Source organism: Melanerpes formicivorus, unplaced genomic scaffold, assembly GCF_026170545.1.
Source record: "Melanerpes formicivorus ecotype bairdi unplaced genomic scaffold, bMelFor1.0.p_v2 SCAF_123, whole genome shotgun sequence".
In the NCBI taxonomy this organism is placed as follows: Eukaryota; Metazoa; Chordata; class Aves; order Piciformes; family Picidae; genus Melanerpes; species Melanerpes formicivorus.
In genome coordinates this window covers 451,249-464,168 of record NW_027142475.1, presented here as the reverse complement: position 1 = coordinate 464,168, position 12,920 = coordinate 451,249, and the positions used below count along the sequence as shown (strand labels likewise).

Sequence of the window (12,920 nt, the reverse complement as noted above, 5' to 3'; positions counted from 1 at the left end):
GAGCTGGGGGAGGTTCAGAGGGAGATCACCGCCGCTGCGAGCTGTGCTGAGAGCTCCCGCAGGCTCCGGAGCGAGCTGACAACTGTTCTGGTTTGCTGGGTGGGATTGTTGTTTGGGTTTTTTTTCTCCTTTTTTGCCAGATATAAATAATTAGAGCTTGATGGAGCGTGGGGGAAAATGTTGATTTATCACTAGAGAAGAAAAGCACAAAATATTTCCAAACAGAGAGGGTTTTTTATGGGGAAACCTCCCCCAGCAGGGCAGGCTGCGGGCACCAGGAATAATGCAGCTCAAGGGGCTGCCTGCTGCCTGCCTGCTGCAAACAGGGCCCTGGGGGCTCTCTGCTGCCCGTCTTGGGGGCTGTTTGCCTGGGTTTAGCTGCGGGATGAGGCTTCTGCTGTGCCTTGCAGAGGTGCTGAGGGTGCAGAGAGGGTGCTTCTGAGCAGAGTTATTGTGCATTCAGGATGAGAATGGCTTCAGAACCTGGGCAGAATCAGTGATGCAGTTTGTACCCGGCTCAGACTTGTGTCAGTAATCCCTGGCTCCATTATTAATGTGGCATTAAAGGACTTGGGGCCTCTCAGCAAATTCCTATTTCAAATAAATAATTACTGGAGCCCAGATAATTTATTAAATTGAATTGAAAAACCCAGACACACTCAGTGTTTGCCTTCCAGTAGTTGTATTTCAACTCCCATGTCTGTGAGTCCCAGGGCTGCGTCCGGAGGCTGTGGAAGGGCCAGAATGCCAACACGGCAGCAGTGCCAGCGGCACCCAGAGCCCCTGGCCTGGCTCCCACCTGGCTGGGCAAAGTCCCAGTTCTGCATTTCACCTCTCTGGACAAGGGCACAGATGGCACTTTTCTGAGCTCCTTGGAGAGCAAACCAGCCAAGCCCTCACTGCCTTCACTCCCAAAGCACCTCGGCAGGAAGCAGAACTGGCCACGATGCTCTTTGAATCCCACTGCTCACCAGTGTGGGTGCTGGGATGGCCATGCAGTGCAGGACAAACACAAGCATTGTCTGGGTTGGAAAAGCCCTCCAAGATCATCCAGCCCAGCCATCAACCCAACACCACCATGGCTGCTAAACCATGGCCCAGAGTGCCATGGCCACACCTTTCTCCAACACCTCTGGAGCCAGTGACTCTACTACCTCCCCAGGCAGCCTGTCCCAGGTGATCTCCCCTGGTAGAGGCTGTGGCCCAGCAGCAGCCCCAAGGTTCTGGCTTGCCCATTTGTTGGCCATTTCCCTGCCACACTGAGGAGCCATGAGTGGTGTCAATACTCCTGCACAAGGAGATGGGGTGGGGGGGGGGGAGCCCCACACCTTCCCCCTCCCCAGCTCTGTGCAGGAGAGGGAGCTTGGTTTCTGGCATGAGAACACTGCCTGCTTTGGTGGGGTTTATCTGTGCCTTGCCAGGGCCTGTGACAAATTTGTACTAAGTGGGGAGCTCAGAGGATGGCAGCTCAGGAAAGCAGGGGGGCTCCTGCACAAAGCAGGGAAATGAGATAAAAATCCTGCAGTGACTTCAGAAGCAAGAACAAACAATGTTTAAAAATGTATAAACACAGATGGCATGTTTCCCTTAAAGAGAGGCTCCCAGAAAAATAAAAAGCCGCTTTAAAAGGAATAAAACATGGAAAAGGAGGAGAAGTAGGTCAGAAAGAAGTTGTCAAAGGAAAAGGAAAAACCAACAAAACGGAAATCAAAGCTCCCGCGGATGCCGGCGGCGCCTGGGGCCAGGCAGTTTCTGCCGGCGTCTGCCGGGGCGACGGTGAGCCAGGCAGCCGCGGCTCCGATCCCGGCTCTAATGCCGGCAGGAACCAGCGCACAGTAAACAAAACCCCACAGCTCATCTGCCTGCTTGCCCAGGAACTAGTGAGGAAGGAGAGAGGTGGCCGAAGGCCTCCTTTACTTCCACATTAACCATTTAACAGCCTCTGTCTTCTCACCTCTTCCCCGCGGTTAGAGCAGGAGCTCAGGTGGCAGGAAGAGAGGCCTCCAGTGGTCACCAACAGCCAGAACAGAACGGAAGGGGCAAGAGGTGCAACCCACGGGCTCCTCTGCAGCCCTTGGGTTTATGTCCTGATGGTGCTTCCCTGGATGTCTGATGGGAGGTGGGGCAGTGACAGAAGCCAAGATGAAGCTGCAGGGACAGGGCAGAAGTGCTTGGCTTTGGTGGGGCTTGTCAGAGCTGAGGAAGTAAGCAGTGGAGAAGTGGAGAAAGGGAAAGTGGGGTAAATGAAGGGATACCTGCCTCTGGGAAGCTGCACAGCACAGGAGGGGTCTCCACTGAGAAACACCTCCCCAGAATCCGTGGGGCTGCAGGCCTCTGCCCACTGCACCTCCAAGAGAAACTTGGCTGTGCTCCCAAGTTGCAGGGTGGCTATGGCCAGACCTGGGAGCTGCCTCCAGGACGTACAGGAATCATCTGCTGCCGATTCTTTACCCAAGCTCGAGCTGCAGCTCTGGTGATGTGCAAAGCTGCACCAGGAGCAGGAGGAAGTGTGTGCAGCCCTCCAGGGTCAGAGCCTGTGCAGCACCTCGAGTCTCCCATCACAGAGCAGAAGTGCTAATGCACGGAGCAAACCAAGACAAAGCCTCCAGCCCTTCCCAGTCACACCTCCCTGTCCCCAGGCTGCGCTCCCACAGAGCCAGCCCCTGGCACCTGCAGCCACAGCCCCAAGAGGCTGCTGCAGCTAGCAGCTCAGGACAAGCACAAGAGGAAGCTACCTGCAGGCACCATGGTTGAACAGAACTGAGTTTATTGAGTAGTGAAAGACTGCATCTAAAACAGGGCGAGGAGGAGCATGCAGCAGCGCGGTTGGGCTGGTGGGGCCCACGAAGGACGCTGCTGAGGCTCGGGCGTGTCGGGTCCTTGCTCAAACAGAAAAGGAGCAGTGACTGAGGTTCCACCTAACAGCTGTTAGAAACAAGGTCAGTGAGGGGGCAGCTTCTAGAGGGAAGCGAACAGAAAAGAGGCAGCAGCCTCCTGGCGCGCTGCGGCGCGGCTGGGCCCGCGAGCCATCAGCTGGAGGCCTTCTCACTTTCCCCATTCTCGATCAGCTTCCTCTTCTTCTCCTCCGTTTTCCTCTTGAAGATGCTGTCTCTGTAGAACTGCAGCTCCTTGATGCTTTCCCTGATGTCATCCAGCGCTCTGAAAGAGAGGCAGGGAGGGTTCCAAAGGCACATCTGGCACAGCCTGGGCTGACAGACGCTGCACTGTGACAGGCTGCTCCCCGGCTGCGGAGGGTCAGCACCAGGGGCGAGCAGGGAGCAGCAGACCCGGCACCCAGGTGTGAGGAAGCCCCACCTCAGGCTCCTGTCTGAGGAGCCCTGTGCCCTGCAGACCAAAGCAGAAGCCTCACCTGTGAGAAGCTGCCTTCTTTGGTGCAAACTCGTACTCCTCTGGATACCAGCGCCTGCGAGGGGCAAAAGTGCCACTCAGAAACGGCAGTGGGGATTTAAGGACCTGCCTGGTGGGTCTGCTCCCACCAGTGAGAGGGTTTCGGTCTCACTGGCAGTCGGAGAAGCCACAGTCCTGCCAGTCAGCACTGCACACCCAGAGCACGCAGGCAGAAAGCCCTTCCCTATTTGCTCTGTCCCTCAGCCCAGACAGAAGGAGGGGGCTGAGGCTGCCCTCTCCTCACACCCTTCCCCTCCTCTATGCTGTTAGCCCCCAGAGCAGGCTCCCTGGGTGAGCACTGCGGGGGGGGGCAGGCTGCCCCACCTGCAGAGCTCCTTGACGGTGCTGACGTCGATGATGCGGTAGTGGAGGTGCCTCATGAACTGCGGCATGTACTTGTCCAGGAACTTCTTGTCTGCATGCACAGAGTTCCCTGCAAAGACACACAGCAAGGTGGTCCCTGAGAGCCTGCATGCTGGATCACAGAACCCAAAGGCCCAGGCACCCCGGGGAGCTGCCGTGGCTGTGCTCAGCAGCAGCCTCACCCTACCTGCCAGGGGACACAGCCCCGGGGGCGTCTGCTGCCGGACGAAGGACAGGAACTCGTACTCCGCCTGCTGCAGGGAGATCTTGCTCTCCTTCACGGCCTTGGTGAGGCCAGACTGCAAGGAAGAGCCATCAGTCAGCAGTCAGAACCATGCTGTGACAGGGAGGGCCAGAAATGCCAACAGCAGCAGCTCAGGCCTGGCTCTTCGCTCCCAGGAGCACCACCTGAGCCCCGTGTCTGGGGCCTCTGGGACACTCCCTGACCTTCGTTCTCCCCAGGTCCCTCCACACAAAGCACTGCTGGGGGAGTGAACATCAGCCCAGGCAAAGCACATCCTCACCACTGACCTTCCTGGGGGGCTGGGTGTCTCAGCTGCTGCACAGGGCTCCTCTCCAGCACCAAGACACTGCACAAGCCTCACTGACAGCCCTGCACCTGCAGGACCCAGGGCAGCAGGGCCTCTGTTTTGGGGCAGGCATCACCTCCCCAGCATGCAGCAGTGCTGGTGAGCACACAGCAGAAAGCAGGATCTTGCTTTCAGTGCTTAGCAGGGTTCCTCTAAATCCAGGAAGTCCTTTCCTCCTTTCCCCCCCACAGTTAAATGTCAAAGCTGTGCAGTGCTCCTGGTGACTTATTTCCAGATGGCTACACTACAGATTTCCACCACCCCACCACAAAATCCTCCCTGACAGATCCAAGTGGTGGTTAAAGAACTCAATACATGGCTGCATTTCCACCCACACTGTAATTGCCTCTCCTTCCACAGTCAGTTACAAAGGAGCAGCTCCTCGGGAGCAGGGACTCCGTGCACTGCCAGCCCCAGCTGCCTCGGGAGGGAGCAATCCTCAGCTGGAGCAGGGGAAGGGCAACACCAGCATGGGGAATCCAGGTCCACCTTCCAGCTCCTCCCAATCCTTCCCAGGGAGAGCAGGTAGCTGAAGGGTGCAGGGCATGGGGACAGTGGGAGTCTCAAAACTTCAGCCCTTAACCAAAAACTAACTAAGCAAAGCAGCTTCTGTAATTCCACAGCTAACTGCAAGGGGATCTTGGCAGCTCCGCACTACCCCACACTGAGCCTGCACCTCTCCTTACCCAGGACTTCAAACCACATCTGCCCCTTCCCTGTCAGAATGATTTTAAGCAACACCAAGGGGCCTGACCAGGAGGAGCTGACAGAGGAGTCCCCCCACACTAGCTCACTGCTGGGGCTCCCACAGAGTCAGGTCCTGGCCAACAGCTCAGTGCATGGCTGGGAAGCCAGAGCCATGTTCAGACCCTGATCACACTGAGCTTCTGCTCTTGGGGACAAGAACCAGCTCCCAGGCCCATGGGCACACCTCTGGCCCTGCTTGTAGCTCTCCTGTGACCTCTGGCTCCACCCCTCCAGGGACCCCTCACTAGCTGTCATCCCAGGCTGATGCTTCTGGCTCCCAAATCAGAAAGCAGCTCCCAGCACTATCAAGACTTGGTAAAAAGCAGGCTGCAGCGCTCAGGCCAATGCAGGGCAATCCCCCAGGTGAGACACGAGATGCAGGCTGCAGACACAGGAGCTGCCCTTCGCTCTCACCACTGCACAGAGAGGGAAACGGCAGCGTGGCTGTGCCTGGGCAGTTACCTTCCCGTGGTGCTCCTTGCACCACTCAGACATGCCCTCCAGCAGCTCGTCTGGCTGATTAATAATCAGGTTGGGACCCTGTTAGGAAGGGAAAAGAACACAAGTAATTTCCAAAGTTTGGAAGCAAGCAGTTTGGGCACCGGGAAGCAGCACAGTGCTCTCTGGGAGCGCTCACCCCAGCAGGTTCAGGGGTCAGGGAAGCCCTTGGAGGGCACAAAGCAGCAGCCCACACGTGCCAGGCCCCATGCGGGTGCCCACACTCCCATCTGGGCGCCGAGAGGGGCAGGAGGTGCCAAGGGGGCCGGAACACGGGTGCCCAAAGCAGCGAGGGCCGATGCCAGCAGCGATCGTTTCCCGCCCCCCCCGGAAGCAGCCAGGTCCCGCGGGGTGCATCCGAGGAGCCGAGCGGCCCCGGGCGGGCCGGGCCCCAGCGGCGACCGCCCCTCACCTCGGCCAGGATGTTGAGGTCGGAGTCGGTGATGAGGCAGGCCATCTCCAGGATCTGGTCCTTCTCCACGTCCAGGCCCGTCATCTGCCACGGGGGAGGCGAGCGGCACCGTCAGCGCGCCCGGGGCCGCCCGCGCCCCCCTCCCGCCTCCCGGCCCGCGCCCCGCACCTCCAGGTCCACCCAGACCATTCGCTGTCCCATCCCGCCGCCGGCCATGGCCGCCGCCCGCCGCCGGCCCCGCCACAGCCGCCCGGCGCAGCTCCTCAGGCCGGCGCGGCTGCCGCCCAGCATCGCCGCGGGGCCGCCAAGCGCCGCGGGGCCGCCAAGCGCCGCCAAGTGTCGCAAATTGTCGCAAAGTGTCGCAAAGCGCCAGCGCGCGGCAGCGCCCGGCAGCCCGCACACGGCAGCGCCCGGCAGCCCGCACACGGCAGCGCCCGGCAGCCCGCACACGGCAGCGCCCGGCAGCCCGCACACGGCAGCCCGCACACGGCGGCGCCCGGCAGCCCGCACACGGCGGCGCCCGGCAGCCCGCACGGCAGCCCGCACACGGCAGCGCCCGGCAGCCCGCGCACGGCAGCCCGCACACGGCAGCCCGCACACGGCAGCGCCCGGCAGCCCGCGCACGGCAGCCCGCACGGCAGCGCCCGGCAGCCCGCACGGCGGCGCCCGGCAGCCCGCACGGCAGCGCCCGGCAGCCCGCACGGCAGCCCGCACGGCAGCCCGCACGGCAGCGCCCGGCAGCCCGCACACGGCAGCGCCGGGGCCGGGGCACGGAGCCTCCCGCCGCACGCCCCGCGTGGAAGTGGCCTCTGGAAGTCCTCCCGCCCCGGGTCCTGCTCAGACCACCCCCCGCGGGGCGCCGCCGCCGTGCCCGCGGAAGGAGGCTCGGCTCACGGCGCGGCTCCGGGCAGGTTTTTAATGCTTTTCTCCAAAACGCGGAATATCCAAACGCTGTATCAAAAAGACTGCGCGAGAGTTAAAACGCCAGGACGCGGCTGCGCACCGCGGGAGGGCTGCGCAGGGCCCTTCCCCCGGGCAGCAGGGGCAGCAGCGGTGACGCTGCTCTGCATTCTCTTCCTGACCCACAGAGAGCCCTGAGGTGCAAACTCCTTCCCTAGCGCTGGGGCCCTGCGCTGCTGGCGGTTGACAAACATTAAACAGGAGCCTGGGTGGCTCTGGGGCCCTTCTTTTCTTTTGGAACACATAAAGAGGTTGAACTTCTTTTGCCGTCGAGTCCTCTGCAGCACGCAGGAGGCGGCGGTGCCTCGCGTGCCCACCGGCGCCGGCGTCAGTGCCGGGACGGGTGCCACCGGCCCTCGCGGTAGCTCTCCCGCCGGTAGTCGTAGTCGTGGCTCCAGCCGTCGCGGTGCCGCTCGTCGTAGGCAGGCTCGTCCCTGCCGCCGCGGTAGTGGTGCTCGGGCTCGTGGTGGCCGCGCTCCTCGAAGCCGCGCTCCCCGAAGCGCTCGCGGCCGAAGTGCCGACCCTCGGCGTGGTAGGGGTGGGCGCTCAGCCGCACCTTGCGCGCCGCTGGCGGCTCCGGGCGCCGTGGCGCCGGCAGGGCTGCCGGCGGGTGGAAGGCGTGCGGAGGGTGCTGGTAGCCAGGCGGGGCGTAGCCGGGCAGCTCGTACTTGCCCCCGAAGGGGGGCTGCGACCGCAGGGTGCTGTTCATCTGGGAGGGGAAGAGAAGGGGGGGGTGGGTTTGAGGTGCCTGTGGAGCACTTGATGCCTTCGGGGACATGGGGAGCCAGGGAAGCACTCCCCCCTGTACTGGCCCCCAAATCACACCTTAAATAAAGAGGGAATCAAAATGTCTGGGGCTGGGAATGACTCTGGGGACTCAGGGAGTCACTACTGGCAACGGCTTCATCTGCAGCTCAAAGCCACCCCTGACACGAACCAGCTCAGTGCTGGGAGCCAGACGCTTCCTGCAATCCTCATTCCAACATCTCAGAGTACTTCCCCACTACCTAAAGGGATCCCTGCCAGAAACAAGCACTCAGAACTAGGGCCAGCTCTGCCACATGCTGTGTGCCAGCCGGGGGTGGGGGGGCTCAGGGGCAAGCAGCCTACCACTGCTTGTCTCTGCAGGTTGTCAGCCGAGGGCAGGCACCGCTGCGAGGAGAAGCCTGCTGCTGCCACGCTGTCTGGGCTCCTGTCATACCTGCGAGAGAACAGATGAGGAACTGTAGCCCGAGCCTCCAGACTCCTGCAGTCCAAGGCGTGTTTTCAGCCTGCTCACTTATCTCCCATTACCAACACAAGAACCAAACACACCCTCACTACCCCATCCAGGCACTGGTGTGGACATGCCTGTGCTGAGCATTTGCAGCACCTTCCCTGCTTCACCTCTGCAGATCTGCAGGTGAACACAGGATGCCCTTCTTCCTGCATTCCAATTTCAGGTACCACCAAGGGTACCGAGGGCACTGGGAACCGAAGTGTTTGCTCCCTGGGGAAGAGCAAGCTTGGCAGGAGAGCCACAGGCAGAGAGAACCCCAGGTTCTGCTCGGGGCAGTGTGCCCAGCATGGGTGCTGGCAGGACCCCTACCTGCTGCAGTTCGGGGCCAGGTGGGGCGTGCTGGGCAGGCCGGTGCCGGCAGCTCCGTGCAGGGAACCGGCTGTGCTGCCATCCTGAGACGCGTGGCTGCTCCCTGCAGGGAAACACACGTCAGGAGACCCGCAGAGAACCTCGGGCACAAAGTGAAGTTGCAGAGCACTATGAGCTGCCACACACTTCAACAGCTCTGGAGGTTTGTTGGTGACCTCCAGAAGGACACAATCCAGCTCCCAGGGCAAGGCAGTGCAGCTGTCCTGATACTAGTCAGGAGAGATGCAGCTGTGCAGCAGACACAACCTCCACTGCTTAGGTGGCAATTCAGGAGAGCTTTCCAGGGTGCAGCTGAATGATCAAGAAAATAAAACAAAGAGAAGACTCAGCTCCAGGACTACACTTGGCCAGAACTGTGCAGCACAACAGAGTGTGCCTGCTCGATGCCATCAGCTTCTCTGACATCATCAGCTGCTAGGCGACCACCTGATGAGCAGCCCATGCCAGAGTTTGGGAGAGGACACTGATGGCAGTTGTGCTGCTGCTCACATTAGTGGTGGTGCCACGTTCCTCGTGGCAGTACCTGATCGGAACTGGATTTTGATGGGCCTCCCGAACAGCTTGATGCCGTTGAGCAGGCTCAGGCCATAGGGGACGGATTCTTCGTGTTTGAAGTTCACAAAAGCGAACTGCTTGGGTCTGCCGTCTCTGTCCTTAGGGATCTTAACCTTGATCACCGGACCCGCCTGCGGACACAAGGCAGCTGTTACATAAACACGGCGCGGCTCGCACAACGCACGGGGGTCAGGACCGCGGCGGGAAGAAGTTTGTTCTGCAGCGGCCGCCGTATCGCCATGGCGGCCGCGGCCTCCGCGCCCTGCCCTCCCCCGGGATAAAGCAGGGGCGGGGGGCAGCTGGCGAGCGGTACCTGGTGGAAGAGCTCGAAAATGAGCTCCTCGGTGACCTTGGGGTCCAGGTTCCCCACGAAGAGAGTCCGGTCGGCCTCGGCCGCCGCCGCCCCCATCGCTGCCCGCCCGCGCTCCGCGGACCGCCGCTGGTGACGCGGGAGCGCCCTCGTGCGCGCCCCGCCCCTTCCGCTGGGCCGCGCCGCGAGCGTCCGGCGGGGCGGGCGGCGGCCTGGCTGCTGCTGCGCTCCCGGCCCGGCCCGGCCCGCGGCGGGGACGGCTGCGCGCCGGAGGCCTGGCACGGCGGCTCCCGCCGAGTGAGGCGGCGGCGGCAGCTTCGGGCTCCGATGGCCTGCGCCTGCCGGGGAGCCGAGTGAGGGCGGCCGGCCGGGCTCTGTCCTGCCGCCGCCCCGCTCCCGCCGGGTCTCGGTGCTGTGGTGATAACTGATGCCAATAAATGCTGCTTGTCCTTGCGGGGCTGTGCGGGCACGGGGTGTACCCTCCCGGGCCTCAGCTGAGCGGCTGGGACTGCCGCCCGGTGTCGCCGGCAGGGCGCCGCTGCCGCGGGGCTGCGGTTCGGCCGGGCGCTGGCCGGCGGCCGGGCGGCGTGTGCCGTTGCCCCCGCAGCGAAGGGAGCGGTTCGGGGTCACCGCAGCCTTTCCGGTACCGCCGTAACGGCTGAAAATCTCCGCCCGAGGCGTGTGCAGGGCGGAGGCCGGCAGAGCCCCCCGGGGAGTCACGGCGGGGCTCGGGCTGTCCGCTCGGTGTGCTCCTCACCTTTCCCTCTCGGGAGCAGCTCCTGGAGGAGCCCAGCGGCACTCCGAGCGCTCGGCACCCTCTCGGTGCACGTGGAGCTGCCTGTGCCAGCGCCAGGCCTCCAGAACCCAGCCTGGAGCTCGGTTTGTGACATGAAGCAGCGCAGGGAGGAGCACCCTGGGCGAGGCCAGCGGGAAAGCCTTTCGCACATCCTTTGGTCACCGTGATCCCCGCTCCGCGCCTGCCGCCGCGCCGCCAGCTGCCTCCCGCCACGGAGCGCTGCTTGGTGCCCCCCCATTAAACCTTAGCACGAAGGGGACACACTTGGGTGCCAGTCTGGGCTGGTGTCTCCTGGCTGCTTTCCCTCTCGAGTGCTTTGTGAACGGCTCCCCTGCGCCCGCCGCCTGCTCTTCCCTGCCGCCGCGGTCCCCGGGCTGCAGCGGGAGGCGCCGGGTGTGAGAGGGGTATTTTCCATCTGGAAAACTTTGGAGAGGGGAAGTTGAGCCTTCATTTTTCATTAGGTTCCAGCACGTTATGGCAGATCCTATTTTCTTGTTAATTAAGCACTGTGCATTTTCTTCACTTCATTACTTGCCGCCGCACCTAGAATTTATATTCATTTGGCTTAATCGTGTCCGCCTGGTTACATCCTAAACAGTTACTCACTCAGAAAGGGAATTATTACCTCGCTCTGCCAGGACTTCCACTTTGCCTTAATTTCCCTGGAGCCTCGTTTACTTTCCTTTGCTCTTTTTTCCCTTTCTGGGTCCCCTTGGGCTCGGCTGGGAGTGCAGGCAGCAGTTCTGCCATCGTTGGCTCCCTCCACGTGCGCCACGGCCGCGCCTGGCAGGCCCCGCGCCGCCACGTTCAGAGTTGTGGAATCATGGAATCAGGGTGGTTAGAAAAGGGGATTGCCTGGACTGGAAAAGGCCTTTGAGATCATCGAGTCCAGCCCTTAACCCAGCACTGACAAGTCCGCCGCAAATGGCTGAATCTGGACAATCTCCTCCCTGGCCAAACTTTTCCTGTCAGAACGGATTCTGGTCTCAGAGAGCACATCATGGCTGAAAGCAGGAAGCTTCTCAGCAGCTCTGCTCTGACTTGGAAGTGTGGCAGGCAGGGGACTCAGCTGCAAGTCCTGTTTCTAGGCTGGGGCTGCACACACAGCCTCCATCCCAGCACTGGTGTTTATTGCCCCACAGAGCTGCTCTTCTGCTTTTGTTTTTAGCCTCCTCCTTAGAGACAGCATCTGCAGTAATGCAATGTGGCAGGGAAGCTCCAGGTCCATCAGATGCCCGGGCTGAGCTCAGTGTCTCTCCAGCTGTTGGTCCAAGAGGATTCTGTGCCCAAATCCCCCCTCTCTTTGGGTGATTTTGTTTTGCTTTTATTTTGGAAACGGCAGATATCCAACCTTAGCACCTGGGGTTTCCCTGCAGAGCTGCCTGCAGACCCTGTGCCCCCGACTCCCGATGTGGGGGAGTCCCACCTGTCCCCCCATCCATGTAGCCGTTTGCCCACCATCGCAGAGCCAGAAAGCAGTGGGATGCATGGAGAGAAGGTGGTGACCGTGGCCTCTTTCACTGTGCCTACCACGAAGAGGCAGCAGAGCCCTGCGCTTCTCGAGGCAGCGGTCCCGCAGCACCTCGTGTTCGCACAGAGGGAGCCAAAGTGATCAAACAGTCTTGGGCTCGTTATCGGCTCCGAGACGGAATAATTGGCCTTGGCTTTTTGACAGAGCAAGGGGTGGAGGAGGTGCTTTGGCACTTTCCAGGTGATTTGCTGGTGCACTGCCCACATTTCAGTCCACAGAGCCTGGATTTGCCCATCAAATGACATAATTTGGGGATAAAAGTATGAACTATCAGTACACAGAGTGCTTCAGGGTATTTCTGAGCAGGAGCAGTGGAGGACCACGGGGCCAGCAAGCCCTTGCTCTGCTCACCCTGCGCCCACGCTGCCAGCCTGGTGCTAACTGCTGCTGGAACTCAGTCCCCAGGCTGGGAGCGGCACCCCGAATGGTTCTGCTGCTCCAGCTTCCCATCTCCACTGACACCTCATCTGTAGCCTTCTGATTTCCATTTTCCCTCTACTCTTAGCTCAATCAAAGTGTGTGATTAGGGCTCCACGGGCTCCACTGTCATCTCCACCTAAGTGCTTCTCTGATTGATATCTACAGCGTTTGCCGTGCACACAGCGCCCGCACCGCCCCGCTCGCTCCTGGGTAATGCACAAACCCTGCCATTCCAGGCAGGGAAAATAACAGAACCCACAGAAATTCCCGCAGAAAGCCGCCGAGGGGACGAGCAGAGCTCCCCTTGATGGGACAGGGCTGTGCTCCATCAGCCTACGGAGCAGCACCTGTGCCTTGGCCAGTGCCTGGGCACGAGCAGCACCTGGGCAAGGCCTGGTTATAAAGGGCAAAGCAGGGGGGAGAGGGCTCTCGGCCCCTGCAGCAGCTCAGGATGTTTGTGCTTCTGGTTCTACAGGACGTCTGCTTCAGGTATGTTTTTTGTTGGTGTCCCAGAGACAATGTGAGAGCAGCTTGTGCTGTGTGTGCAGGATCAGCCCCGGGGTTGGTCTGGAGCTGCAGGGATTTAAGGCTCTGCAGCCGTAGGGATGGTCCTGGGCTCGGCAGCCGGAGAGCTCCCCGGCAAGTTGGTTGTTTTGGCGGTCGATGAAAACATTGTGGCGGT

General features: G+C 61.2%; 3 protein-coding genes across 3 annotated transcripts in view; 1 reads left to right on the top strand and 2 right to left on the bottom strand.

The window, feature by feature from the left end:
- Positions 1-2,747: 2,747 nt before the first annotated feature.
- Positions 2,748-6,325, bottom strand: REXO2 (RNA exonuclease 2). Its single transcript, XM_068167779.1, has 7 exons — positions 6,187-6,325; positions 6,019-6,102; positions 5,571-5,648; positions 3,959-4,070; positions 3,733-3,841; positions 3,371-3,424; positions 2,748-3,159 (listed from the first exon to the last, which is right to left on the bottom strand). Exons 1-7 carry the CDS (start codon positions 6,307-6,309, stop codon positions 3,030-3,032), a joined length of 690 nt encoding a protein of 229 aa, XP_068023880.1. The 5' UTR covers positions 6,310-6,325; the 3' UTR covers positions 2,748-3,029.
- A 595-nt stretch (positions 6,326-6,920) lies between these two features.
- RBM7 (RNA binding motif protein 7) lies at positions 6,921-9,651 on the bottom strand. The gene is made up of 5 exons (XM_068167783.1): positions 9,495-9,651; positions 9,150-9,312; positions 8,567-8,669; positions 8,089-8,179; positions 6,921-7,687 (listed from the first exon to the last, which is right to left on the bottom strand). The coding sequence occupies exons 1-5, from the start codon at positions 9,588-9,590 to the stop codon at positions 7,307-7,309; spliced, it is 834 nt and encodes a 277-aa protein (XP_068023884.1). The 5' UTR covers positions 9,591-9,651; the 3' UTR covers positions 6,921-7,306.
- Positions 9,652-12,709: 3,058 nt separating this feature from the next.
- ZBTB16 (zinc finger and BTB domain containing 16) overlaps positions 12,710-12,920 on the top strand; it is a 72,659-nt gene continuing 72,448 nt past the window's right edge. Inside the window, exon 1 of the mRNA XM_068167850.1 lies at positions 12,710-12,727. The gene's annotated coding sequence lies outside the window, so the exon portion shown is untranslated. The remainder of the gene's footprint in view (positions 12,728-12,920) is intronic.

Bases quoted from the DNA above. Each gene is read 5' to 3' on its own strand.
- REXO2 (XM_068167779.1), bottom strand. From the start codon at position 6,309: ATGCTGGGCGGCAGCCGCGCCGGCCTGAGGAGCTGCGCCGGGCGGCTG. The intron at 6,103-6,186 runs GTGCGGGGCGCG...CCCCCGTGGCAG, and splicing joins TGGTCTGGGTGGACCTGGAG to ATGACGGGCCTGGACGTGGA. The intron at 3,160-3,370 runs GTGAGGCTTCTG...CCTCTCTTTCAG, and splicing joins AAGAAGGCAGCTTCTCACAG to AGCGCTGGATGACATCAGGG.
- RBM7 (XM_068167783.1), bottom strand. From the start codon at position 9,590: ATGGGGGCGGCGGCGGCCGAGGCCGACCGGACTCTCTTCGTGGGGAAC. The intron at 8,670-9,149 runs GTACTGCCACGA...GTTTCCCTGCAG, and splicing joins CAAAATCCAGTTCCGATCAG to GGAGCAGCCACGCGTCTCAG. The intron at 8,180-8,566 runs GTAGGGGTCCTG...GTTCTCTCGCAG, and splicing joins CTGGCCCCGAACTGCAGCAG to GTATGACAGGAGCCCAGACA.